The following is a 26,326-nucleotide window of genomic DNA, read 5'->3' as shown; positions in this document are numbered from 1 at the left end:
TGATGTTTAAGTCAGTCAGTTAAGATGTGTGTTTTTGTCTTTATGTTTTCAGCCTCATGGTGAAACCCTTGACGTGATAATGAGAGGAATGCAAGTTGGACTGTTGATTGGACACGAAGGCCCTCTGCATGATGCATTGCCTTTGCATGTTTTCAACATGGCTGTGGTAGTAGAGGAGAAAATCATCCTACATGACCTCAGAGATCTTTGCCATGTTACTGGGCGCAATCCACTGCCTTAACCTTGAGTACCCACGTAATATGAGGTACTCTTTTGAGTTCCTTCAGAGGGTTGTCATGAACATTAAACTGGACGAATGTTCAGCCAGAATCCATGGACTCAGAAATAAACTGCTTAGATATCACATGTAAACAAAGGAATGTACTTGTCAAGCAACTACTAGGAGGCAGCAGTTATTTGGGAAGCTTGTCTTGTTCTTTACACTAACATTATACAGGTTTTCATCAGTCTAGTTTGTTCAGCAGAAGTCAGGTATGTGCAAATCAAGTGACAAATGGGTAAAGTTGAAAAATCTAAAATAGTTTAAATGTGCAAAACATTTTCTGAGGTGTATATATAATGAAAACATTGTGGTTTAAGAATCTTTTAGATGTGGATGTTTTCTAAAGCTTTGCATATACCACATTTTTCCTCTGTACAACTTCACCATACTTACTCTCGTTTACAGTTTCAAAATTGCTGAAGTTTATATAAACATGTATATTTTTAAAATAAATGTTCTATTTTTGGACAAATGCAAGAATTCAGTGTGAAGCTCTGCCATTTACCATACAAGTTGAAACAAATTTGGAATTTTAATCCTTAACTTCAAATGGGTAGTCGTATAAATATTATTAGTTATTTTTAACTCAGATCAAGTATTAAGTTTAAACAAGATGTGATTAAAAGTTTTCATGTATTGATGATGTATAATGATTTTTTTGTTTCAACTAATGGTATCAAGTTAAGAACAAGTGATTAAACTTAAGCCCTTTGAACATGTTAAAAACAATACTGACAACTAAAACATTGTAGTATAATCAACCTTTTGAACTTTACTTTCAGACTTCATTGAAACAAGGTAATTCGTTATATTTTCAGGTATAAAGAGATTGGTATAGTGATAGTGAAGGATGTGGCCTGTGTTCTGTGATGAAGCGGAAATGTCATTGCAACAGTGTTATGGAAGAAATGCGACACACTTGATTGTTGTGGTGTACAATGTGTTTTTATGGTAATAAAGATGAAGTTTTCTCTATCCGCAGGATATGAAGCTGCAAATTTATTTTTTTATATTTTCATCATAAGACAGGTAAACAACCAGTATGGCCTTACTCAATATGCTGCAGCACCTGACACACAAGTATAGTAGCTAATATGCTGTTGATAAGGAAGTAGTATTTAGTTCCTGTGCCAAGACTCTAATTCTGACTTTATAAATTAAGAATGACACACGAAGACAGTGCTTCATATGAATATGAAATGGCAGATGACAGATAATCATCAACTAATAATTAAAAACCGATTCATTATCATAACAGCATTTAAGATTGACTTTTTAGATATTAATCAATACAAAATGTATTGTAATTTATTCCATATGAATCAGGAATATGTTTGTTTGTTTATTCATTATATTTTTCTTACCATAAGTTATTTCATCGTTTTTATTTAATTATCTACTTTATATATGAATTCAATTGTTCACATTGTAAAAACACTGTTGTATAATAATGATTCATAATCAATAAAACTGTACAATCATGCTTAAACAAAAAATTCGAAATTCACCTTTGAAGGGAAACATTTTCATTTATTCAGTTTGACTAAAATATCAACTCATGGTCCAATTATTTGCTTTTTCCAGAACTTTCAGACACATTTCATGGTCTTCCTCAGTGGATGCAGTTTGATCAATTGTTAAATAGTTTTCATTGCTATACAGATTATACAGAAAAACAGATTAAACTGAAGCTTTATGTGGTCACATTGACGTGTTAATGGAAGGTTTTATTTTACAACTATACTTTTACCTCATGTACTTGTTATGCAGTTTTTATTTAAAATAACAATGATTCACATTATCACCATATCTGCAGTTCGAAGTAGTACTGCAGTAAAATACAATAAATTAACTGAAAATGAAAATAAAAGTGTTCTATTGTTTTGCATTCGTACAAACAGGCTTTTACTCTGCATTCTTAATCAAACCATATATGTTTTGTCATGCAAGGCTAAGCTTGGTTTGCAATTAAATAAAAAAAAATAAAAGCACAATACTAAAATGTGAAGCTGACAAGATAATCAACTAGTTACATGAATAACTGTTCCACATCATTAGGATACCATTATAAACCTATATTTTAATATTATTGTAAAGTTGTTGACATTTGTTATTTAGTTGTTTTACATTTCTCACTGCTTTAATGGTTTGTTTACTGTAGTTTGATACATCAGACAAGTTAACAATAAAGCTGCACACAGTAATTTAAAAATGCCAGGGTGAGTCATTCACTTTATGTAGGGATGTGAATGATGCCTTTAGTAAATTATTTCAAATGATAATAAAGGTGCATGGATTTAGAAAATATCTGAAAATAGAATAATCTCTTTCTAACCTAATTTTTTTTTTAAACCAGTAATTAAAAAACATCAAAAAACATATATATCTGAGAACGCTGCCAGAAGCCACCATATTTTTCAGCTGGAAAATTGGAAGCGAATACCAACAATAGCAAAGCGAGTGCTGCCACTTGTAGGAACAGCTGATGCCTCAGAGAGGGAGAATCATTCACATTGATTGAAAATGTCTGATGATGGTGTGCAGGTGCTTACTGTAGAAATCCCTGCCAAATCACAACAAAGTCCTGGTTTATTTCTTCCTGGTATCTTTGCTCATAAGTCTGTTAGTCCTGTTGACACTTCCTGACTTCAGAATAAACTACTGTGTCTCCACTGCATTCCACTGGAGCTGGTCTGCAGGAGGAGCCTCTAGGACCTGAACACACAGCTGAATAGAAAAGCTCCTCCTCAGTCTGAAAGACAAGCAAATGCACATAATTTATACTTGAGATGGTAAATAGGTATTTTTACTTCATGGTACATGCTATGTGAGAACCTTTAAAGATATAAAATTGTAAAGAAAAGGAAACTAAGAAGAACAGGAAAAGCTGTATGAAACAAATGGATTACCTTGTTGCCTTCAAGAGATTCATTGCTGGTTCTGGATGCTGCTGTAACACAGAGAACGTCTGTCATTGCTGGCTACTGCACAATATTACACAACATACCCTATGGCTCGGTTTTTGCTTCAGATACTCAACATAATACATTGTTTTACATACCTGTGGGATCTTTCTTGTGTTTCTTGCAAAGTGTCCATACCAGTAGAATTATCACCATGCCAAGAACGATGTTTGACAGCATCAGTGCAATAACAGCTGGACTCAGATCACTTGCTTCGATCATGTCTCCTTTACACATATGAGAATGAACAAACAGTATTTCCTTTAGATTTTATTTACTCCCGTACTACAAATCTTAATCTTGAGATTATTTTGGACAGAAATCTTCTGCTTTCTATCTTACTGTGAATATTAATCCTGGTCCCATTTCCCAACTGTGAATGTCCACAGGACGTCACAACACAGTAGTAGGTTCCAGCATCATCAGAGCTCAGGTTGCTCATAGGAAGCTTGTACACACAGGTAGTTTCTCCACTTTCAGTCCTCTGGCAGGTGTGGTCGTCATTTCCAGAGGAGTAAATCATTTGTGGAGCAGAATGGTGAGAGTTTTTCAGCCACATGACACGAGTGTGTTCTGCTGCACAGTGGCCAGTGTGAACAGAACAGCTGAGAGTCACAGAGTCTCCTGGCTGGACTGACTGAGACTCTGGCTGCTGGAAGACAGAGTTACTGATCATGTTTGCACCTTGGGAGAGAAATCAAATGACCTGTGATCATTAGCATTATGTTCACATTCAGCTCCAAATGAGCTCAATATCAGTAAGAATGGTAAGCTGAATACCTTTTATTATCAAAAAGGTGCCTGATCCAAATTTAACATCATTTAAGTTAATCACTCCACAGTAGTATGTTCCAGCGTCGTCCCACGTTGCTGCAGATATGCTCAGATGACTGCTCAATCTGTCAAATTTTACTGTATAATGATGTGATTGCTCTCTAAATGTTGTCATATCATAGAAAGTATCTGTTGAAGCCACCAGTTGCAGTCTTCTCCCAGTGGTTACTTTGTACCATACCCTCGTTCTCACAGCACTAGCAATGCAACATGTAATAGTGACTGTGTGTCCTAGCTCCACTGTTTGAAAAGAAGCAGGCTGAGAGATGTCGCTTAACTGTGCTCCACCTGAAAGAAAGAGAAAAGCCTAAATAATACAGTCTCTTTGATGTGTGTAAATCCACATAAAAAGACACACAAGTGGACTTTTTGTTACTTACACAGAGACCAGAGCAGGGAAATATGCAAAAGGCAGACCATCATCTTCTCTGCGTGTGTCCGTGTCTTCTGCACAGAGTTAAATAAAGTGGCAGTGACACCAGTCTTAACAGATTCACCATGCAGGGCCAAGTGCTGCGAAAGGATGTCAAATCTGTCAGCTATCTGATTGGTTCATCATATTCATCAAGCCTCACCTGATTGGCTGCTCAGTATGTTTGGTCACAATGGAGCAAAAAAAATCTTTCACCTCAGTCTTACAACATAGTTCCACCAGACGCATTTGGGCATCCAACTCTGTACTTTCAACTGAAGATCTTAATGTGTTTCTAACAGCCTCATATGATTACATCACAAGAATATATAATATATATATATATATATATATATATATATATATATATCAATTTAAACACAATATATCAACAAGAAGCAAACATGTTGATTCTCAGCTTAAGCAAACTTTGCAGAAGACCCACGCTGAAGCACACATTAACCAAGCTTTGCTATCATTGTTAGTTAATAAATAATTACTTTATGTACAGGAAGCAAGCTCACACTGCCTCAGCTGTCTCCGGGCACAGTAAGGATACAGGTAAGACAAAAGTAAGGAGTCCATTTAGATTTCAGTACTTCTTCTAAATTAAATGTATTAATTTGTTATCTTTGCAAATGCGTTACACTGCTTTTAACACTGGATGCTACAGAAACTTTGCTGGATTGTTTTATACCCGAAAACATATTTTATTTGAAAAGCTATAAAATCAAAATGTCTTGTCAAACTTTTAGTTCATAAAAAATATATGCTCTGTTGTCAAAAAACAAGTTCAGCTGTTTTTCTTCTTGCCTCTATAGTCTGTGACAGGAAGAGGAGACCACATCCTTTCCACACATGTACAGTGTGTAAAAAATATGTTTTGTACGGTCTGCTTGAAAGGTCGGTTTCTGTTAGAGGTCTCTACAGATCCAAATGGACCTGGGGATAATTTGACCCAATGCACAATACCGTCCACCTGAACAGACACTGATATAAAGAAAGAACATCAACACAGTTAGCAGCATGATGTGTGATCAGTTAGCACGCAGAAACAAAAATAATTAGTTTTACACTTCGAAAGATAACCATTGAAAGCCCAAACTAAACACCCCGCATCAACAGTAATATATGTCTAATAACACATAGAACTGACCTGATGTCGTGTCTCAGTTCTCCAGAATTGAGTAAACCTGTAAATACCTCTAGCTGGGAGCCTCTGCGGCTTAATATTGGTTCATCATTTTGCCCTGGAATGGAAATACTTGAAGGGGTTACTGGTCTGCAGTCCACAGATGTAGAATGTAGAATATACTCTCTCTCATTGTTGTTCTGCAAGACTATATCATCAAGATAGGGGGAGGCAGACTCTTAACTACCAGATGCATAAACCCCTGGAAGGAAGACAGATCTCAACATTCAGAACGCTGAAAACTTAACTTGTCAAATCTTAAGATCAAAAGAGTTGAAGAGTCCAACATAGAGAGATAAACCTTAGTGGGATCCATGAACACTGCACTGGTTCATATCTACATGGTAGAGTTGACTTTTTTGCACAAGTGGAGGCACTTACTGCTGAGATTGAATTGCTGTACTTGAAATTATACAAACTGCATCAGCTAAAACAAATAATGCACATGTTAAATACAATATGGCTTAGATATCCTAACTAAAAGCAACTTTCAGTGTCTGCACAAGATGCATTCAGGCACTGTAGTGAGTGTCTGTTTTGGCAGTCCAAGACACAAATACACAAAATGACAATACAATGAAAAACAAAACTGCCTTAAAATTATGCTTTGAGTTGCAGTTATGTGACACTACTACTACATGACACTGTGGGGTCGCTGAGTAGCTCCTTCAGCAGCAGACTGTTACACCCTCGGTGTAAGAAGGAGAGGTTACGCAGGTCTTTCATCCCTGCCGCTGTCAGACTCTACAAAACCTGATCAAAGTTGTAGTTTCTGTTTTCAAATTACCACCATACCATAGCTTTACCACTTTACCATAGCTTTTTTATATCTGTATTTATTTATTTCACGTAAATGCTGCTGTGACAAGTTGTGGGATTGATATAGTGATAAAATTAATTAAAAATTTAAAAATTTAAATAAAGCACCAGCAAAACTCACCTGGTTGACCTGGCGGCCCATGTACCAAGGCTGGGTCCTTGCTGCAGGGGCAAGGGTTCAGGTCTAAGCTGTGGTCAAGTCAATCTCTCAAGCTGTCCTGTCTAATAAAGGAACCCTTGCCCCCACAAAAAGTGTGTAGAAGACTGAACTACACTGCTAAAACGCCTCCTGTGAGGACAAGATATTAGTCCCAGATACAGTGTATAACAGGTTCCTACAGTTACCACAATCCACCTCAATCTTTTCATTAGACCCCTACATCTCTAGTCAACCACCCACCATATGTAAGGCAGTCTTCAAAACCCGTTGAACATCACAAGAGCTATATTGTCAGACTTGACAAAAGCTGACATTATATAACTGCTCTCACAGGCTGATAGTACCGCTCATGGGCAAACTGATCTTATGTGTGCACTTACACTTTGTGACATCTCTGCATCTACTTAAGCAAAGGATCTAAACACTTGTGTTGTGGATAGGATCTATAGGTCAGATTCAGAGAAGAAATGAGAACTACTGATGTAGAGACATCCTGCCTGAAACCACAGACATGACATGGGTCTGAGATTTCCTCTCTTTACTGCTCACTGCAAAGAGGTGCTAAGAAGCCTCTTACTTCTCTGGGTTTGTGGCAGCATTCACAATAAACAACCTACAAAGAAGAACATTCTTTTTTTGATTCTTTGTGATGACTTTGGCATTGTGTATGTACATAGAGTACATGTGATGTCAATGATGCAAGGTTGGTTAGATATGTGGAAACTCTCAGAGGAGCTAAATCAGTGTGCTTCACAACTGGTGGCACTTCAAAGAAACCCTCAAAAACAAGACAAGTGTTTTTTCAGTGGAAGAGTTAGTTTATTGCAAGGCAAGCAGATATATTCATTGAATTTGGTGAAATCATCTTGACGTGTTCAATATCAAATGACCCTAATGAAAAATGCCTTGTTACACAGAAACTGAAACATGTCCAGCTCTACTGCTTCACGCTGGAGTACACGCATTCACTCATAGTGTTGTCTCTCTGTCGTCTGGATCTGTTGGCCTTATGATTCCTTAAAGCAGCGTAATGGAGGTTCTCTGCATCTTGATTTAACTGTTAACAAAATGTAAAATGTTTAATCAATATTATAAAACATACAGCGCAAGAAAAACTTGTACGGAAGCCAGCAGGTGCCATGGGGGAAAAAAACTAATGCTCTAAATTAATCTTTGTGTGCACTAATTAACTAAACATAGCATAAAACATATTGTTAATTTTTGTCATTGTCAATTTGTGTTGTCAAAGATAGCACAGTCTTGTTTGATGCGAGAAACATATCAATGTATCTCTGGCCAATTACATCATGCGACATCTAACTGATAGCAGGCAAAGTTGACCAGTTTTGCTGAAACCTCTGAGAACACAAATTTGAAGAAAATAAATCCCTATGACACCTGCCGACAGGTCAAGAAAAGTAAAGATATTGCTGCACTATTAAAATTCTTTGTTTTTCAGTATAACATGAAACTTACCTCAGTATTCGCAGTAGAGGCCGCTGAAAATGTACACAAAATGAAAGTCAATTCACTCAAATACGTTATGAACTCGATACTTGTCAGCTTCAAAGAGTACCAGTTACCTGTACATTGGCAGTTTCTTTTGTTCATCTTGTACACTGAGACAGTCAGTAAAACAACCAGGATGGTGGTGAATGCCAAAGCTCCACTCAAGAAATACACCAAGACAGGAGAGTTCACCTCATCTGTTGAGAGACAGACACCAGGAGATGTTACAGAGCTTTTAGATGTTATCTCAATGTTGATTAAAGGACATGTTTGGGTACATTTAAGTCTATCTTAAAACATTACTCACATGCACATTTGTACATTGACAGAGTTATTGGTTGTGGTAATGTTAGCTCCTGCTGGCCACAAAGAGATTCCTTCCTAAAGCCATTTCAGTGTAAGTACATTAGACAAATAAAGTGGGTATCTTCCAATGATATTACTTTGGAAAAGAAATTGAATTTAACAATGACTGTTGATTTTTCTCCTACAGTGGAGTTGCGATTACAGTGTCCAGTAATTCCAGTTAGAATGTGAGAAAAACGTACACAATATAAACCGTATAAATCCATTTATCAGACGAGACAAATTCTGCTTGAAATTTACTTACCTTCAATGTCCAGCTTTGTCCCATTTCCAAACAGTATGTGTCCACATGAGGCAACAGCACAGTAGTAGGTCCCAGCATGAGAAAGATTCATTGGCAAGTTGTACACACAGGTGTGTGTTTGTGTGTCGGGTTTCCTCTCACACTGATCATTCCTGTCTCCATGGGTGTAAATGAGTCCTGGATGAGATTCTTCAGAGGTTTTGAACCAGTAAACACTGTGTTCTCCATCACAGGTCCCAGTGTGTACTGTACAGTTCAGAGTCACAGAGCCTCCTGGCTGGATGCTCTCAGATGCTGACTGATGGACCGAAGCTGGGATGTTCAAACCTGAACCCTCCACGTTGACAGTAATGCCCTCGCAAAATTCAAAGTCATATAAATTACTCCCTACGCAGTAGTAAGTAGCTGAGTCTGAAATTTGCAAATATGATATCTTCAAGTGATATTTGCCGTTTTCAGTATCCAGGGAGAAACGTGGATTCTTAAAGTCACCATGAAAGGTACCGTTGTCATTGTGCCTGTAGAATGTAGACACCAGCTTTGGTTGCTGTCCCACAGTTTGTTTGTACCAGTAAAACATCACTGCTGCATCATCTTGACAGAAGCACGGCAAAGTCAGAGTAGCTCCAACATTAGCTGATTCAAACTGTAATGATGATTGTTTTAAAGCTGTCCCAGCAGCTGAGGAGAAAGTGAAGAAACAAAACAAATACACAGTTAATTTAATGCTGGTATATTTCAATTATCTGTAGAAAGCATGAACATGTTACAAGCAAACATATGGTTATAGTATATAAAAGGCTAATAATATATAATCGCAGTATAGTATAGTCAACAACAGGTGGTAACAAATCACAGCTTACCCGTATTCGCCACAAGCAGACATGTGAAATACAAAGCAATGTTTGGAGCTGTCATCATGCTTCAAATGCTGTGATGAATGAACTGAACCTCTTCACGTTCTCCACTCTTCACAGCAAAGGCTGTGTCTGATTGGCCAATGAGATTGTATGTCCTGTTTTGGAAACAGTGAACACACTTCAGTGCCCCCTACCTGGGCCATGCTGGTCCTTGATAAGAGCTTCATCCGCAGCAACAATAATAACAACAACATAACTTTTGAACCTGACAATAGCTTTATGAGAAGAAATAAAAAGCACATACTATATATAAGTAATACAGTGAAGCCTTTGATCACAAGCAAGGGGGTTTAGGATATATATAACGTATTTTGACAGATTTTCTTGCATGCTGGCAAAATGTTAATTACTTTTAACTGATTAGCATGCCACTTAATTTTCTAGCATGTGGGGCACCCTATATTGCATCGAGTTTTCTACAGTTTAAGTGCACCAATTAGTGCACTGCATGTTTTCTCCACTAGAAGGGTGTCCTAGAGGGCACTTAATAATGTTTTATCTACCATAGTAGCATCAAAGACGGGACTTTTGCAGCTTTTTTTTAACACGGGGGTACTATCGGGGGAGTCCACCGGTGCATGTATAGTGTGCAGTGTGTGACAGATGAAAGTGTGTTCACGTAGATACGTACCTACAGTGTGCAAACTATACCAGCGCTTTTGGTGATGATGGTAATGGGGGGGTTGGCGGTTGCCTATGTTTCACCGAGTAGTCAATTAGTCAATTTCTGAAATTTTAGTTAAAGTGAGTGACGTTCATGATATTGCGCCACTACGCTGCGATGGTGATGGCACGAATAGCATGCATGCCAGTATCTTTATTAAAGTGAATTATATCATACATCAAAAATACATTTTACGCATGATCCATGATGAAGAAGATGCAGTAAAAAAGAAATGCAAGGTGAAAATAGCATATTTTTAAGAACCCCAAATCATGTTTTCAGGGGAGCTCATGTCTTCATTAAGTGGAGCCAAGCTCCCCCTGGCCCCTGTGGTTCGCACCCTGCATACCTATCTACAGTCAGATGAAAATCAACGCAATGCCTAGGCCTACGACCTACAAATCTGGAAAAGGAAAAAATAAAAACTGACTTCCAAAAACAAAAAACAAATACATAAACATAATAATTGTGATCAGTAATTAACTGCATGATGTTAAAACTGTTTATAACGGCTTCCACTGTGACACAGACACACACAGAGACCATGCTGATTGGTCGAAAAATGTTAATTAAGTCACTTCTTCTGTCTTTTTTCACTGCTATGTGAGGCTAAATACTAGAACTATATAACATTATAAAATAATTTATAATACATAACAATTAGTGTTACAGTGAATTAATGAGTCTAAATATTAGAAGACGCTGCTCACACATTACAGTGTTAGCCATTCAGTCCCGTCCTGGTGAGGGCTTGTATTTCCCATTCACTAACAAAGACCACGCCAATGGCTGTATGGAATAAGAACAATTGTATTACACGTTATAAACATATGTGGAATACTGGGAGGGAAAGGGTCGAGCGATGGAGGGGATGGAAGGATGAAGGGATGATGGGGTAGGGGTCGAGGGATGGGGGAAAGGGTCGAGGGTTGAGGGATGAGGGGGTATAGGAAGGACGGGTGAGGGTTGATAGAAAGGGGGAAAAGCTGGTAGGATAGGTGGATGGAGGGAGGAGTTCGGCGAGAGGATCAGGAGGAACAGAGTGGGTGTTGAGACGCTGAGTGGGGGAACTGTCTCTTATCTCTTCATGAGCCCCAGTGGTTCCTGTATTTGGATAAGAGAGAAAAAACAAAAAGAAAGAAGGGGATTGTGGGGAGGGATGTAGAAAATTAGTCAAGGAGGGAGTGAATGGATAAGGTGTGCTTAAATATGTTTTGAGTGGAAATGAGATGAGTTCGGGGCGTGGTCTTTGTTCCCGAACCTAGTTATAAAACTTCATTTTGTGTACATAGCATGTTATCTGCATTGAAAACATGGCCCTCCTTTCACACAGCCACCGTTTCAAAATGACTTCTCTCTGCTCGTGGGTTGTCTCTGAGCTGCTGTGTGCTGTGGCTGGAGGCCGCAAGCCGGTCTTCCTGGGTTCAAGCTAGGACTTAAGTTTCCACCAGCGGAAACCTGCTGACAGTAGTTCACACCTCATATGAGCACAGGAGTCACAGCGAACGTCAAAAATGCTGAGAGCCGCCCAGTTTAAAGGTTGCACCCTCCGCTTACATTTCTGGTCAGACGGTATAAATAGATCAAAGGGTTTTTTTGAAAATGCTCTGTATGTGACTGCATCCAATGTTGTATATGACAGCATTTTCTTTTGGCACACATAGATTTTACTTTACAGACTGCACATTTGACACCAAATCTTTTAGCTGAACCCTTTTTTAACTCACTTTAGTGGCTTTGTGTTGTTGGTTTTGCTTTTTCTGTTTGTCATTTGTGAAGCTTCCGGTGGAGTTGGGAGAATGAAAGGGTAAAATGTTTTTCTTTTTTACTCTGCAAATCCAGAGTGCTTATAATATTTGTTTTGTCATTTGCAGTGTTTGTTCCTGTGAGGTCCTCTTTTATTCTGTAAAGCAATAATATTTAAAAAGCTTCCATAGTTATTACCTTTGACTATCTTATCTTACTAGTTATTTTATTTGGTCGACCACTGTTCATTTCATCATTCATGCGATTTGTTTCATACAGTAAATTTGAATAGAATTTATCTGTGTTGCTAAAAGCTTTGAAAAGTTACATTTCACATTTCACAAAGTTGTGAGTAAATTTTTTCAGAACTTGTGTGGAACCTTGTGGTGCTATCTAGCAAGCCAGTGTGATCATCACCAGCATCATCAACGCGATGCACGATGCACAATAACCCACAAAATATGACACACCCACATCGGTTCCCAATTTTGGGTTACAACTTTTCAGGTCCTCTATGTTTTTTCGTGAAAATGCTCCAAACATTTCAAAATTTGATTCTTTAACCAGAACAGAGCAGGTTCCCTGTTGGTGGGAAGGGCCTAACAATGAAAACTATTCTTAAAGATGTTTAACCTTTATTTCCGACATACTAATCATGAGAGATGCTGGTCTATGACATCCACAATACTGGCCATTTCTCTACAATGCTGTAGCCAATTACTGGAGCTTAGGTTTACTATGTCTTTCATTGACCTGGCCAAAATCTAGCCCAAATGCTGATAACTTGGCCTACTTCTGAGAACACATGAGCCCATGTCCAGTCCAAAACCTTGTCTAATCTGGCAGTCATATGAGGGTCACATTTCACAACACTGAAACAATGGACCAGACTGCGCTGTCAACCTCTAATCACTTGACTTGTTACTTGGCCAATTAGTTTACTTGGTGATGGGACCACAGAAATGTGACACATGAAAGAAAAGCAGGTCAAAGGAAAATGAGAAAAACATTATCGACATGTTCAGCATGCCAGACAGATTCAGACACAGAAATGCATTCAGTTAGTTGTCATGGAGCAATTATTTGTAATTATAGCAGTTTATTATTTCCATGTTACAATGGAATGTAACAGTCGACTGACAGGCCTTTTGCCAAGTATCACAGCACAGTAAAATCTACAGTATATCCCATGGTACAGCACTCCAGAGAATAGATAGTAAAACGTAAGCGATAAATTTAAACTCAAGAATAAAGTTAAAGTTAAATCGAAATGTTATAAAACATTGGCAATGGTTCGTGCAGAGTAAGCAGCACTGATCAATGCAAGATATTTCCAATCCATTAGGTAGGCTGGTAGATATGGCCATCACTGAAAATTGGGCACATTTAAGTCTTTCGTATTAAAATATACCATTTGAGCTGCAAAGATGTGAACTGTGCAGCTTTAATTACAGTCACGAAGAAGTGTTGCGCTCCGGTTCCTGATTTGTTCATATTTGGCAGAGATAAAGAGCTCTTTGGATCTATTTGAAACTTGTTTATGTAGCACTGCTCCATCCATCTTCACTCTCTCTGGTTTGTTGAAGATGAAACGTCTCCGTTCTGTTGACAGTATTTGATTTTAGAATAAACTACAGAGTCTCCACTGTATTTCACTGTAGCTGGTCTTGTGGGGAGGCCTCTGGGGGTTGAACACACAGCTGCATAGATAACTGCATCACTAGTCTGTGAGGAATAGAAAGTGAAGACTTGTTTTGAAAGCTGTACATCATACAGAATGGCCATATACAGCTGAACTGTGACGCTGTGGGTGCTGAGACAAACTCTTACCTGATTGCGTTCAGTAGATCCGTCAGTTGCCTCTGCAGAAACAAAGATAACTACAGTCAATTCCAGTTCCTGCACAGTGTAACAGGATGTGGATCTGACTGTGCTGCAGATATGAGCTGATCAATACAACACGTAGTTTTAAATACCTGTGGAATGTTTCCTCTGACTCTTGCACACAGTCCATATGAGAATGACTGTCACAATCGCAAGAAGGATGTTTGACAGCATCAGTGCAATAACGGCTGGACTCAGTTCAACTGGTTTGGTCCGTGAAGTGTCTGCGTTAAACAGAAGAAAATAACTATCAGTACAAAACAGAGGAAAGCAGAAAGTCCTGAAATTGTAGGGGCTGCAGTGTTTACTGAGAGAATGTTTAGTATTTTGCTTGAAAAATTACCTCATACACAATTAATTGACTATGAAAATAGTTGCTGACTATATGATATCAATGCTTTTGTCTGCATTCAGTAAAAGTGAAAGGCATTTTGTATGTGGGACGCGGTCTATTGTGCAACTGTGTCAAAAAACAATTGTTAATGTTGACATTTTTTTGTGTATTTATTAATTATATTATTTGCAAAAAGTGAAGGTATTTTATGGTGACATCTTACTGTGAATAATAATCCTGGTCCCATTTCCAGACTGTGAATGTCCACAGGACGTCACAACACAGTAGTAAGTTCCAGCATCATCAGAGCTCAGGTTGCTCATAGGAAGCTTGTACACACAGGTAGTTTCTCCACTTTCAGTCCTCTGGCAGGTGTGGTCGTCATTTCCAGAGGAGTAAATCATTTGTGGAGCAGAATGGTGAGAGTTTTTCAGCCACATGACACGAGTGTGTTCTGCTGCACAGTGGCCAGTGTGAACAGAACAGCTGAGAGTCACAGAGTCTCCTGGCTGGACTGACTGAGACTCTGGTTGCTGGAAGACAGAGTCACTGATCATGTTTGCACCTTGGGAAAGAAATCAAATGACCTGTTATTATTAGCATGGTGTTCATATTCAGCTGAAATGAGAATGATATGAGTAAGGATGATAAACTACAGAGAAGTAATACCTTTTATCATTAAAAAGGTGCCTGGTCCAAATTGAATGTCATTTAGGTTCACCACTCCACAGTAGTATGTCCCAACGTCGTCCCATGTTGTTGCAGATATTCTCAGATGACTTCTGAATTTGTCAGATTTTGCTGAATGATGATGAAATTCATCAGCAAATATAGTCCGATTATACTGGTAATTAAATGTGGACACAAGCTGTAGTCTCTTCCCTGTGGTCAATTTGTACCACACTCTTTTTTTCATTTCACTGTTTATGTGACATTCAATAGTAGCTGAGTCACCCAGCTTCACCATTTGGAAAGAAACAGGCTGAAAGATGTCACTGAACGCTGCCACACCTGAAATATCCAGACAGCATACAATCAGCTTAGTATGTGAAGACGCTCATAAAAAAGTGGATTTTTGTTACTCACCCAAAGACGAGAGCAGGAAAACATTCACAAAGTACACCGCCATCTGGTCTTCTTCTCTGGTCCTGTTTCTCTCCACAGCAGTTCTGACTTACTGAAACAGACTTAACAGATACACCACTTGTCCTACATTCAGCTACATCTGTAAGTCCTGATTGGTTCATCGTCCTCCCCCTTGCAGGGCATGATTGGTTGTTCACAGTGAAAGAAAAAACCCTTCATCCTGACCTCTTTTGACATCAATGTCAGTGTCAGCAGTGTTTGAAGATCTTTTTTGTCTCTATGTTGCGGTTTGTCATCAACTCCTTGATATTAAATAACAATGTACAGGTATACCACAATGAGGTTGTCAAAATGGTTCTTAGTTCTTAGAAACCTCACTTGAAATAAAAAGGGGGCACCACAAGGTTCTGTGCTGGGTCCTTTACTATTTACACTCTACATAAAAATATTATCAGTGCAGCACTGACTTATATTATTTTTTATGCATTACAATCTTCCTTTCACATTCTCCGGATATCTCTGCATTATATCCATCTTGTACTGAATGTCAGTAAGACAAAATGTGTTATATTCTCAGACACCCCTAATTCCACATAGTTTTTTTTTATAAAAGTATCCTGCAAATGCTGCCTCAGTATATCACTCCTCAAATACAAAACCACTGCTCACCAGATTTCAGACAGTTTAACAGTTCTTAGTATGTATATCTGCTTTGTTTGTCTGGATATGTTATGTTTTTTTTTACCTGCTGTAAGGTCTGTCTTGCAAAACAAATATTGATCTAAATGAGATTAACTAAGGTTATATAGAATTTGAATTCTATTGTATTAAGCTTCCTGGTCTCTGCTATGCCTTATTGACCAAAAGGATACCTACGTTTATGTACTCTAAAGCAAAAATCACTTCCTACCAGATCTCTCAGAGAATATGAGGCCCCCTCATCTGGAAACCATAGGTGTTTAAATGAGTGCAACAGTCATCTTTCAGTTTCATACAATGCACTGATCATAAAGAGCCTTTTCTTAGCTTTACTTCAAGAATTTTTTAAACCTACATATTCATAATTTGTACCATCTCGTCCTGTCAGTTTAAATTGTTACTTACTACATTAGCAGATACTACAAGTGGTTGGTGAGTGCATACACATATTTATTGAGGTCAGGCAGTTGATGTCACAGCCCTCAACAGCCAATGGCAGAAAACGCTACCCTTGTTCATGCTAGCATGTAGCTGTATTTGTACTGACTGTTGACACGTGATAATCTTATTGACGCAAATTTCCATTATGACAGGCAGACAGCATCACTAACCTAACTGTATTAGTTTGAATCTAAAAAGGTCACAAAAAGTTTATCTGCTATGACATCAGTTGGTTGCCTCTATAGAGACATCCTGCTTGAAACCACAAACGCACAATAACAAAAAGTACAGACTGTGTAGTGTGTGGATAGCACTAATTCTGGTGTTAATGCTCATTTTGCTGTCAGGAAATCATGAGCTATCAGCTTCAGAACCACTGAGGTAAGTCTCTTGCAATAGTGGCACAAAGGCAGTGGAAATAATTGCACTTAGAGCATTATCTTTAGAAAAGTTTAGTTTAATGTGTTTATGGCAGGGTAAGGCTTTACAATGATCATGTTTAGATGAAATAAGGCAGAAAAAGCATCAAAAGATACACTAATAAACACTTATGTCATGTTTTTTTTTTTTTTTTTTTTTTTTTTTTTTTTTTCCTTTTTTGTTTTATATTTTTTTTATCTTTCTATCTATCTATCTATCTTTCTTTCTTTCTATCTATCTATCTATCTATCTATCTATCTATCTATCTATCTATCTACACAGTGGTACACACATTCGCTCCAGGTTTCATCTCTCTGTCTCTTTGATCTGTTGATCTTCTTCTCCCTTAGAGCACCGTGTTGGACATTATCTTCATCTTGATAACCCTAGACATGACAAACAATACATCAGAATATCGTATTTAATATGACAGAAATAATAATGTAAATGAAATAGAAATATTAATTTAAACAGTAAATACCTCTGCAGTGGTTGTGGAGTGAGCTGAAGAATAAGAAACAAAGAAAACCCTTCTAAGTATGTAGTGCTTTGCTCAATGAAGACACAATATAGATACCAACAGTACCAGTTACCTGTACAGTGAAAGCAGTTTTTCTTCATGATCATGCACATTAAGAGAGCCAGTAAAAACCCCAGGGTGACGGTGACAACAACAAATACTTCCAATGTCGAAGGAAAATCAAGTCTAAGGTCCATGTTACCTGTGAATCCAGAAAACATTTCATTAAATTTATTTGGCAGGCGCTTTTGTCTAATGCAACAGAGAAAAGTGCACCACAAAGCTCCTTTACTCTGTGTTTATCTCAAGTTTGATTTGTGAATGTAACAATGCATTATGTAATAACAATGCATTATGTAATAACTCAACAAAATGTAATACATTTTCACTTCATTAACACCTGTATTTTGTAATTATCTGCCACATTTTGTAATAAACACCCTGAACCCAACACTCAATACATTTTCCACATTTGTAATGAATTATTACATATTGTGGTAGCTATTATGAAATGTGGGAGTTGCACAAAACTGCATTTTGAAAAAGCTGAAGCTTTTTGAGGAAAGGAAGAAATCTTCCACTTTCTGTCTTACTGTGAATATTAATCCTGGTCCCATTTCCAGACTGTGAATGTCCACAGGACGTCACAACACAGTAGTAGGTTCCAGCATCATCAGAGCTCAGGTTGCTCATAGGAAGCTTGTACACACAGGTAGTTTCTCCACTTTCAGTCCTCTGGCAGGTGTGGTTGTCATTTCCAGAGGAGTAAATCATTTGTGGAGCAGAATGGTGAGAGTTTTTCAGCCACATGACACGAGTGTGTTCTGCTGCACAGTGGCCAGTGTGAACAGAACAGCTGAGAGTCACAGAGTCTCCTGGCTGGAAGACAGAGTCGCTGATCATGTTTGCACCTTGGGAGAGAAATTAAATGCTGTGATCATTAGCATTATGTTCACATTCAGCAGACATGAGCTCAGTATCAATAAGAATGATAAGCTACAAAGACTGAATACCTTTTATTATCAAAAAGGTGCCTGATCCAAATTTAACATCATTTAAGTTAATCACTCCACAGTAGTATGTTCCAGCGTCGTCCCACGTTGCTGCAGATATGCTCAGATGACTGCTCAATCTGTCAAATTTGACTGTATAATGATGTGATTGCTCTCTAAATGTTGTCCTATTATAGAAAGTATCTGTTGAAGCTACCAGTTGCAGTCTTCTCCCAGTGGTTACTTTGTACCATACCCTCGTTCTCACAGCACTAGCAATGCAACATGTAATAGTGACTGTGTGTCCTAGCTCCACTGTTTGAAAAGAAGCAGGCTGAGAGATGTCGCTTAACTGTGCTCCACCTGAAAGAAAGAGAAAAGCCTAAATAATACAGTCTCTTTGATGTGTGTAAATCCACATAAAAAGACACACAAGTGGACTTTTTGTTACTTACACAGAGACCAGAGCAGGGAAATATGCAAAAGGCAGACCATCATCTTCTCTGCGTGTGTCCGTGTCTTCTGCACAGAGTTAAATAAAGTGGCAGTGACACCAGTCTTAACAGATTCACCATGCAGGGCCAAGTGCTGCGAAAGGTTGTCAAATCTGTCAGCTATCTGATTGGTTCATCATATTCATCAAGCCTCACCTGATTGGCTGCTCAGTAAATCAAATAGGTTTGGTCACAATGGAGCAAAAAATAAATAAATGTTTCACCTCAGTCTTTGCTGTAACATAGTTCCACCAGACGCATTTTTGTATCCAACTTTGTATTTACTTTCAACTGAGGATCTTGTGAGGATCGCGTTTCTAACAGCGTCTTCCCCCCAGACCCTTTCTGAGAGAACAATGTCAGACGCCCATACCAGGAAACCACAGAGCAGTTTAAATAGAATTCTGTATCTCTTAATCTGATTTCACTGGGTTTCAACCATTTTTTTGCAAAGAACACTCATTAAGCTCAATCCAGTTTTTTAAAATCAATTTAGATGTTCCTCACCACACTTGCAGGTAACATTCAATAAGGGGAGACTTAATTATTTGTATGAAGATGTGCAGATGTGAAAAAAACTTTGATGAAGCCTGGTGGGACTTGACTCAGTGAGGTGTATGAACTACACTGCAGACTGGAGTCTCTTTTAACGTATACACTCATCTCCTGTGTGAAATGGCTGTATCTTTACTTTCCTGTATTATTATAAACTATTACAACATTGTTATAGCGATCATCAACAAGACCTCTAACCTGTACAAAGTCTGCTTTATTCTCCTGTACATCAGACACACTAAGAAAACCAGTAAAACACTCAGGATGGCGGTAAATGTTGAAGCTCTATGCTAGAAAGAGACAACTGACAGCAGACAGAACTGAGAATGTTTTCTTACTGTGTCTTCTTATGCTTCTTTTATTAGGGCGTCTTTAGAACAAGTATTTATCATATGACACAACTTCTGCCAGAAAGTTATTTACCTTCAAGGTGCTGTGATAAATGGCTCAGTGATCAAGGGAACTAAAACTGTGATCCCACTTCAGATTTTGAATGGGGGGTGAGTATGGTTTTATGTAAGGAATAAAGTGAAGGGTGTGCGTTTGTTCACGGTCATTCAAGCAACTACATTGCATGCAACTGCTTTTATTAACCACAGAAGATCTCCAGTAATCTGGTATCGTGAGACTACACCGAGATGCGTCACTCACTAGAAACAAGAATCTTTTTCCTACAGTACAGCACTGCCTGGTGTCTGCTCTCTTGAGCTTCTTCAAGCAGTTTTTAGATGCGCATAACAGTTAAATACTCTCAACTTTGCACTGGGCCCAGGCAGCCAATCAAATCAAGCAAGAGGAGGACTTTACTACTTCACCACTTCCTTCCTGTTTTGATGTTGTGTGATAAGAACGAGTATGTGAGAGGGAAAGAGGGGAAGAGAGAGAGAGGGAGAGCAACACCAAGAGCTCGACATCTCATTTGATCGCCCGGTTGCGTGTGCAACCATGCTCCACAGGTGCACTAGCTGTTTTACCTGTTTACACCTCTTTGCCAAGGTGATTTTGACGTTGCAGTGCCTGTGGCGATGTGTCTCTGACCAGCCCCTTAGAAAGATCTGAGCCCACCCTACACAGAAGCCACAGAGCAGCTCAGATGAGTAGAATTATAAATTAAGTGCTCTATTTTCCTGGTTTCACATGACACTATGTTTTTTGTTTTTTTTAAACCTATTTAAATTAATAAAATGATCATAATATTTATGATAATATTTATCATTATATTTATATAGGCCTTTTCAAAAACAAATTTACAAAGTGCTTAACAGACATAAAAACTGAATATTATCTGAATATTCAGGAATGACCCATCCTGGCATGGCAGTTTACATCTTCTTCACCACACATAGGTAACATTTATGGTTTGTGGGTTCACACACACACACACACACACACACACACACACACACACACACACACACACACACACACAAGGGAAAACGTTTACACAAAACCTTTCAAAACCATAGAGAGATTTTATCATTACACTGTCGACCACGTGAGAGCTATAAACTGAGTTTGGGTTTGTGGTATGCAGTTGTGCACAATTCCTGCATCTACAGTGTGGTTTCTGTCTGCGATGACTTTGCATCTGCATTTGCTGTGGCTGTCACCCTTACACACTGTGACAATAAATTCAGGTAGATCATCACAAATTGAATATATATTTTTTTTTAGCAAGTAGCTTATATCACCAGAACCAAAGCTGTAAGGTCACTGCAACCCACTGGCACAGAGAAAGAGGAAATCATTGTTATTGCCATTACAAGAGCTTCTTTAGTTAATTTGTTTATTACAAGGTAAAGCTTTACATGACATTTGTACACTTTAAAAGACCCAGTAGGGGTCATCTCCTGTTACACAGAGATGAAGATGAAGCATGTCCATCCAGCTTTATTATTACTTCACACTGGAGTACACACACTGATCCTGTGCGTCGTCCCTCTGTCTTCTTGATCTGCTGGCCTTGTTCACCCTTAGAGCAGCGTAATGCAGATTATCCTCATTTTTGTGAGCCTAGTAATGAAATACATTGCGGTCACAATCACAATATGGTACAAGACAGGAACTTCAACAAATACAGCAGAAATTGTTCCAAGTACGGAAGCAGAGAACAGCCGTTTTTTTTTTATATGTTATCTCAAGAAAATAAGTTTTATTTCAAGATAATGAGATAATCAACCATTATCACGGGAAAACAAAAGATTGTTTCCTCTTATTAGATTACTTAAAATGTCAATTACAGATCAGGAGTGCCGTTATAATTGTCAATGCAACATCGGTTTAAGATATTAGATAATTCATGGAGGCATGATATGCAACGTGTCCGTTAATATTCATTTTTGTACTGACCAAAATGAGCCAGCAGCCAGGAAAAAGTTTGAAACTTTGAGCTCATTATTAATCTCAATCTGATATATTTTGTCAGTATTGCATCACATTACCAGGAAATGAATATCTTAAATGAACTCTCAGACGTACAGTCTGGTAACAACAATTTTTAGCTCACTTATGAAGCCTTCCTTTGAGAAAACAAAAGGTGCATTCTCATGAGAATGCACCATCTTCAACGTCAATTTCTTTAAACTCACAGAGAAATTAACTGGTATTAAAAATATAACAAGCACGGATGTTACTCGCTTCCGTATGTAAGAATGTGTTTGGATGGTAATAAAATAATTGATCTACATAGGAAATACCTCTGCATTTGTTGTGGAACAAGCTGAAACTCTCCCATTAGATTCTGAAAAACAATGTGAAGCTGTGATTCTATAATGACATGTTTAGTAATAACACACTGTGGATAGGAAAAGTGGCATTTACCTCGACATTGGCAGCTCTTTCTCTTACTTATAAAGTACACAAAGAAAGTCAGTAAAACAACCAGGATGGTATTAAATGCCAAAGCTCCACTCAAGAAATACACCAAGACACGAGAGCCTTCATCATCTATAGAGAGACAGACACAGCGCTTTCAGCTTTTATCTCTGTGTTCATACAAAGTTTGTTGGTAAAGTGACCATAGAGAACTATTTATCAAATAAGACAAGCTCTGCTAGAAAGTGACTTACCTTCAAAGTCCAGCTTGGTCCCGTCTCCAAACAGTATGTGTCCACATGAGACAACAGCACAGTAGTAGGTCCCAGCATGAGAAAGATCCAGGCTCTGCATTGGCAAGTTGTAGACACAGGTGTGTGTTTGTGTGTCGGGTTTCCTCTCACACTGATCATTCCTGCCTCCATGGGTGTAAATGAGTCCTGGATGAGATTCTTCAGAGGTTTTGAACCAGTAAACACTGTGTTCTCTATCACAGGTCCCAGTGTGTACTGTACAGTTCAGAGTCACAGAGCCACCTGGCTGGATGCTCTCAGATGCTGACTGATGGACCGAAGCTGGGATCTTCAAACCTGAACCCTTTACACTGACAATAATGCCCTCTGCAAATTCAAATTTTACTGAAAAGCTACTTGCGCAGTAGTAAGCAGCTGAGTCTGAAATGTGTAAATCTAAAATCTTCAAGTGATTTTTACCAGTTTCCGTATCCAGGGAAAAACGCGGACTGTCCTTGAATTCATCATAAAAATCGACTCTTTTGTTAGACACATAGACTGTAGAGACGAGTCTTGGTTTCTGTCCCAGATGTTGTTTATACCAGTAATATCTTGCTACCATATCACTTTCATAGAAACATTGCAGAGTTATGTTGTCACCAACGTTGGCTGATATAAAACCTCTGTCTTGATTAAAAGATGAGGACAGATACGTCGTCTGAGCTGAAGAGACAAGGGAGACAAAGCAAATACACAATTCATTTAACGTGATAGGAAGTACACTTAAGGCATGAGAAACGATCAGAAGCAGTGACACTAAGAGTGACCATACATTTAAAAGATATGAACAAGAGCCATAAAAACACAACTCACCTATTTCCCCAAAGAACAAACAAGTCCACAGACAGAAAACAAGCTTTGGAGATGTCATCGTCTTCAAACTGCTGACTTGAGTGAAAAGAATCTTGATCTCTTCTCCTCTCTTCACAGACCAGACTGTGTCTGATTGGCCAGCCTGAAGTGACACTGTATGTCCTATTAAGGAAACATGATCACATGCTCACTGCCACCTGTGGTGTCAAGGTTGGTTCTTCTAAAAACTCTGCAGTGAGTAAATGAAGAACATAATAGCTTCTCAAATTTGTCAACAAGAGCAGTAGCTTTAAAATGACCTAAATATAACATAGACATCCACACTTATATAACACCATGCTTCCATGCTGATCTCACTGGTGAGCCAAACTAACTTTCAGTATTTATTAGTTTTTTGTTCATTAAAGGGAACCTATTATACTCATTTCTAGCTCTATATTCTTAGTCTGAGCCTACACTAGAAGTAGCTTTGCATGATTCACTCTTCATAACCATCCTTTTTTATCTTATACTGGCCATTCATGCAGCCCCTCAGTTCATCCTCTGTCTGAAACAAGCTGTCTCTTTAAGACAGTTTAATGCTACATCGGTAGCGCAGGAGCTTTGGACCTTGGGCTCTGGTCTGTTTTTTTAAACTTGCTTTATTTTCTGGTTGAAATGCTTAATTGTAATGTTTGTTTTTTATTGTCCACAGCGAAAAATGTCCAAATATATACTGTACCTCAGATTGTTGTATGATTGACAGGTGATATGTTGCCTCAGCTCAGAAAACACAGGATTGAACCCAAATGCAAAATGCCAGCAGGCAGCCAGATGTTTTCAGAGATTGTAGTTTACAGGAAGGTGCAGGTAGGTAAACACATACAGGTCCAGGCAAAAAACAAAATAACAACAACAACAACAACAAGGAAACTAGGGACAAAGCAACCAGGATGAGGAGGGGACAGAAAGACACATAGATAAGGAGGACAACTACACACAGGTGGAAATAATCAGTGCGCGGCAGACAATCCAAACAGTCAAAGGAAGTGAAGATAACCAAGATGCAAGAGGAGGAGTATTACAAAATAAAACAGGAAATAACTAAAGTAAGCCTAAAACCGTGACATTTGAGTAAGTTAGGTCATTAGAGTATGTATGTATGCAGTGTGATTCATTTCTTTTCAATTTTTACAAAACAAACTGACATGTAATCAAGCAGTGCAGAATACTGTATTGTGACTCCAGACTGTGCTGTTCACTAGTTTTTCCACCATTATCTGCTGATGAGGAAATGAACCTTTCTCAGGCAGATCCATTAGTCCTCAAACAAACTTTACATTTGGTTTCTTGTTGGGTTGAACATTGTGAGGCTGCCCTCCTCCAAACTTGTTAGTGTGGCTTGAGAGCTGGCAATGTAGGTCAAGGTAGGTAGTGTTATATTGCCATCAAGCTTTGTACACAGTCATGGTCCCTAGAGGATGTTTCCTTATGACTTTGGAGATCCCAATGTCTCCTCTATCACCACAGTGTTGCTGGTATAGTTTTAAATGTCTTGACTATTGTTGGTAGTAGTACAGACAGTGGCATGGCTGTAGTCATTTTAATTATGTCCATGGTCTTTATTGCATCTAACAGAATTTCTCATAAACAACCTCCCTAACATCTAAACTTTCACAAGAAATATCACAATATGTAAAGTGAATATTAAGTTTAGATGCTGAACACAGATGTCAGGTCACAGTCATTGGTAGTCACAGACAGTAGGTGGCACCACCTATGCCAGAAGGTTTTATGTCTAAAACATAGCACAGAAAGTTTGTTCATTCATCATCCAAATGTATTACTACTGCACAAAACTCATGCCAACCATTACACAACACTCACAGCCACTGAGAAGTATTTGATTATAAAATTCATTTATTAGCAACAAGCAAAGTTAAAGCTCAGAAAATAACATCCTTAGGTATTATTTATTAAGAGTGACATCAGCTGATCTCAGTCTCAGGACTGTGCTAGTGTGGTTAGTACAGATTTGATTGACAGTGGCCTGACAAAATAAGGAACAACCTTAGCAACAATGAAGTTCTGGTTCAAATATAGCAACATTCTGATTGGTGGACAGAAATATGCTAAATAATGTTTTTCCGACTAAGCCCCGCCCACTTTAAACCACTGAGAATAACACAGATCTCATCTTAAAGCTGGTTGTTTTCAGAGTCTTTAAATGCTGAAGCCAATTTATGTACGATGATACTCGGTTTCTCTAAAACCCAGAACATGCAAGCTTTAAGTTACATATGGATTGAAGGACATATTACTATCATAATCCCTGTTTTTTCTCCCCTGCACCTCCTCTGTGCCGCTTTCTCGTTTCCTCTCTCCCTTTATCAAACGCAGTGTCGGTTTGCCTGTCACATACTGTCAGCCAACGTGCATCCATACCATTCTCTTTGAAATACACTTGTTCCAAAGCCTTTCTTCAAAACTTCCTTAGCTATTTGATCTGCTAAAAAGTTACCTTGGTGGACGAATTTAAAACGTTTTTCTTTTTAATATAATGCAATCCAACCTAACACAACCATAGTAGCTAGCTAAATACATTTGATTTGTACAGAGGACAATATGACTTCAGTGTCTTATGGGCTTGCAAAGAAACTCTTATAAGCTTTTTTTAGTCTTACTCAGAAACAAATAGAAAACGTACAGCTCTACGGCTTTATACTTGAGTACACACATTCATTCTCGCCGTTGTTCCTTTGCCTTCTAGATCTGTTGCCCTTGACTTCGCTTAAAGCTGCGTAATGGATGTCTTCCTCATGTTGGTCCCCCTGATAGAAAAATATAAAGAGATAAATCACAATATAAAATTTGAAATTAGAACTGAAGT

General features: G+C 38.3%; 5 protein-coding genes across 13 annotated transcripts in view; all 5 read right to left on the bottom strand.

Annotated features, from left to right (window-relative positions):
- Nucleotides 1-1,786: 1,786 nt before the first annotated feature.
- LOC127379331 (signal-regulatory protein beta-2) lies at nt 1,787-19,173 on the bottom strand. 6 transcript variants are annotated; one of them, XM_051428792.1, is made up of 7 exons: nt 5,649-5,718; nt 4,461-4,593; nt 4,027-4,368; nt 3,589-3,930; nt 3,345-3,473; nt 3,193-3,230; nt 1,787-3,035 (listed from the first exon to the last, which is right to left on the bottom strand). In XM_051428792.1, the coding sequence occupies exons 2-7, from the start codon at nt 4,501-4,503 to the stop codon at nt 2,907-2,909; spliced, it is 1,023 nt and encodes a 340-aa protein (XP_051284752.1). In that variant the 5' UTR covers nt 4,504-4,593; nt 5,649-5,718; the 3' UTR covers nt 1,787-2,906. The 6 variants fall into 6 exon arrangements, with proteins under 6 accessions (XP_051284752.1, XP_051284750.1, XP_051284751.1 ...); XM_051428790.1 differs by having other exon boundaries at nt 3,193-3,233; nt 5,649-5,717; XM_051428791.1 differs by lacking the exons at nt 4,461-4,593; nt 5,649-5,718 and adding an exon at nt 18,944-19,125 and having other exon boundaries at nt 3,193-3,233.
- On the bottom strand, nt 7,461-9,724 carry LOC127379325 (uncharacterized). 2 transcript variants are annotated; one of them, XM_051428781.1, is made up of 5 exons: nt 9,646-9,724; nt 8,783-9,463; nt 8,247-8,369; nt 8,140-8,162; nt 7,461-7,720 (listed from the first exon to the last, which is right to left on the bottom strand). In XM_051428781.1, the coding sequence occupies exons 1-5, from the start codon at nt 9,701-9,703 to the stop codon at nt 7,601-7,603; spliced, it is 1,005 nt and encodes a 334-aa protein (XP_051284741.1). In that variant the 5' UTR covers nt 9,704-9,724; the 3' UTR covers nt 7,461-7,600. The 2 variants fall into 2 exon arrangements, with proteins under 2 accessions (XP_051284741.1, XP_051284740.1); XM_051428780.1 differs by having other exon boundaries at nt 8,140-8,369.
- LOC127379330 (signal-regulatory protein beta-2) lies at nt 13,198-15,520 on the bottom strand. Of its 2 annotated transcripts, none has more exons than XM_051428787.1 (6): nt 15,417-15,520; nt 15,000-15,341; nt 14,554-14,895; nt 14,089-14,220; nt 13,943-13,974; nt 13,198-13,837 (listed from the first exon to the last, which is right to left on the bottom strand). In XM_051428787.1, the coding sequence occupies exons 1-6, from the start codon at nt 15,457-15,459 to the stop codon at nt 13,676-13,678; spliced, it is 1,053 nt and encodes a 350-aa protein (XP_051284747.1). In that variant the 5' UTR covers nt 15,460-15,520; the 3' UTR covers nt 13,198-13,675. The 2 variants fall into 2 exon arrangements, with proteins under 2 accessions (XP_051284747.1, XP_051284748.1); XM_051428788.1 differs by having other exon boundaries at nt 15,000-15,131; nt 15,417-15,491.
- A 2,133-nt stretch (nt 19,174-21,306) lies between the features above and the next one.
- On the bottom strand, nt 21,307-26,267 carry LOC127379334 (immunoglobulin kappa light chain). Of its 2 annotated transcripts, none has more exons than XM_051428799.1 (6): nt 26,174-26,267; nt 23,458-23,619; nt 22,606-23,307; nt 22,358-22,483; nt 22,234-22,277; nt 21,307-21,550 (listed from the first exon to the last, which is right to left on the bottom strand). In XM_051428799.1, the coding sequence occupies exons 2-6, from the start codon at nt 23,513-23,515 to the stop codon at nt 21,434-21,436; spliced, it is 1,047 nt and encodes a 348-aa protein (XP_051284759.1). In that variant the 5' UTR covers nt 23,516-23,619; nt 26,174-26,267; the 3' UTR covers nt 21,307-21,433. The 2 variants fall into 2 exon arrangements, with proteins under 2 accessions (XP_051284759.1, XP_051284758.1); XM_051428798.1 differs by lacking the exon at nt 26,174-26,267 and adding an exon at nt 24,179-24,482.
- Nucleotides 25,339-26,326, bottom strand: part of LOC127349594 (uncharacterized) — a 46,677-nt gene continuing 45,689 nt past the window's right edge. Inside the window, exon 12 of the mRNA XM_051375460.1 lies at nt 25,339-26,267. Coding sequence (XP_051231420.1) covers nt 26,148-26,267 — 120 coding nt within the window. The 3' untranslated portion in view covers nt 25,339-26,147. The remainder of the gene's footprint in view (nt 26,268-26,326) is intronic.

Source organism: Dicentrarchus labrax, unplaced genomic scaffold (genome assembly GCF_905237075.1).
Source record: "Dicentrarchus labrax unplaced genomic scaffold, dlabrax2021, whole genome shotgun sequence".
NCBI classification, from domain to species: domain Eukaryota; kingdom Metazoa; phylum Chordata; class Actinopteri; family Moronidae; genus Dicentrarchus; species Dicentrarchus labrax.
Note: the sequence above shows the minus strand (reverse complement) of the source record. Positions and strands in the feature narration are given on the sequence as shown.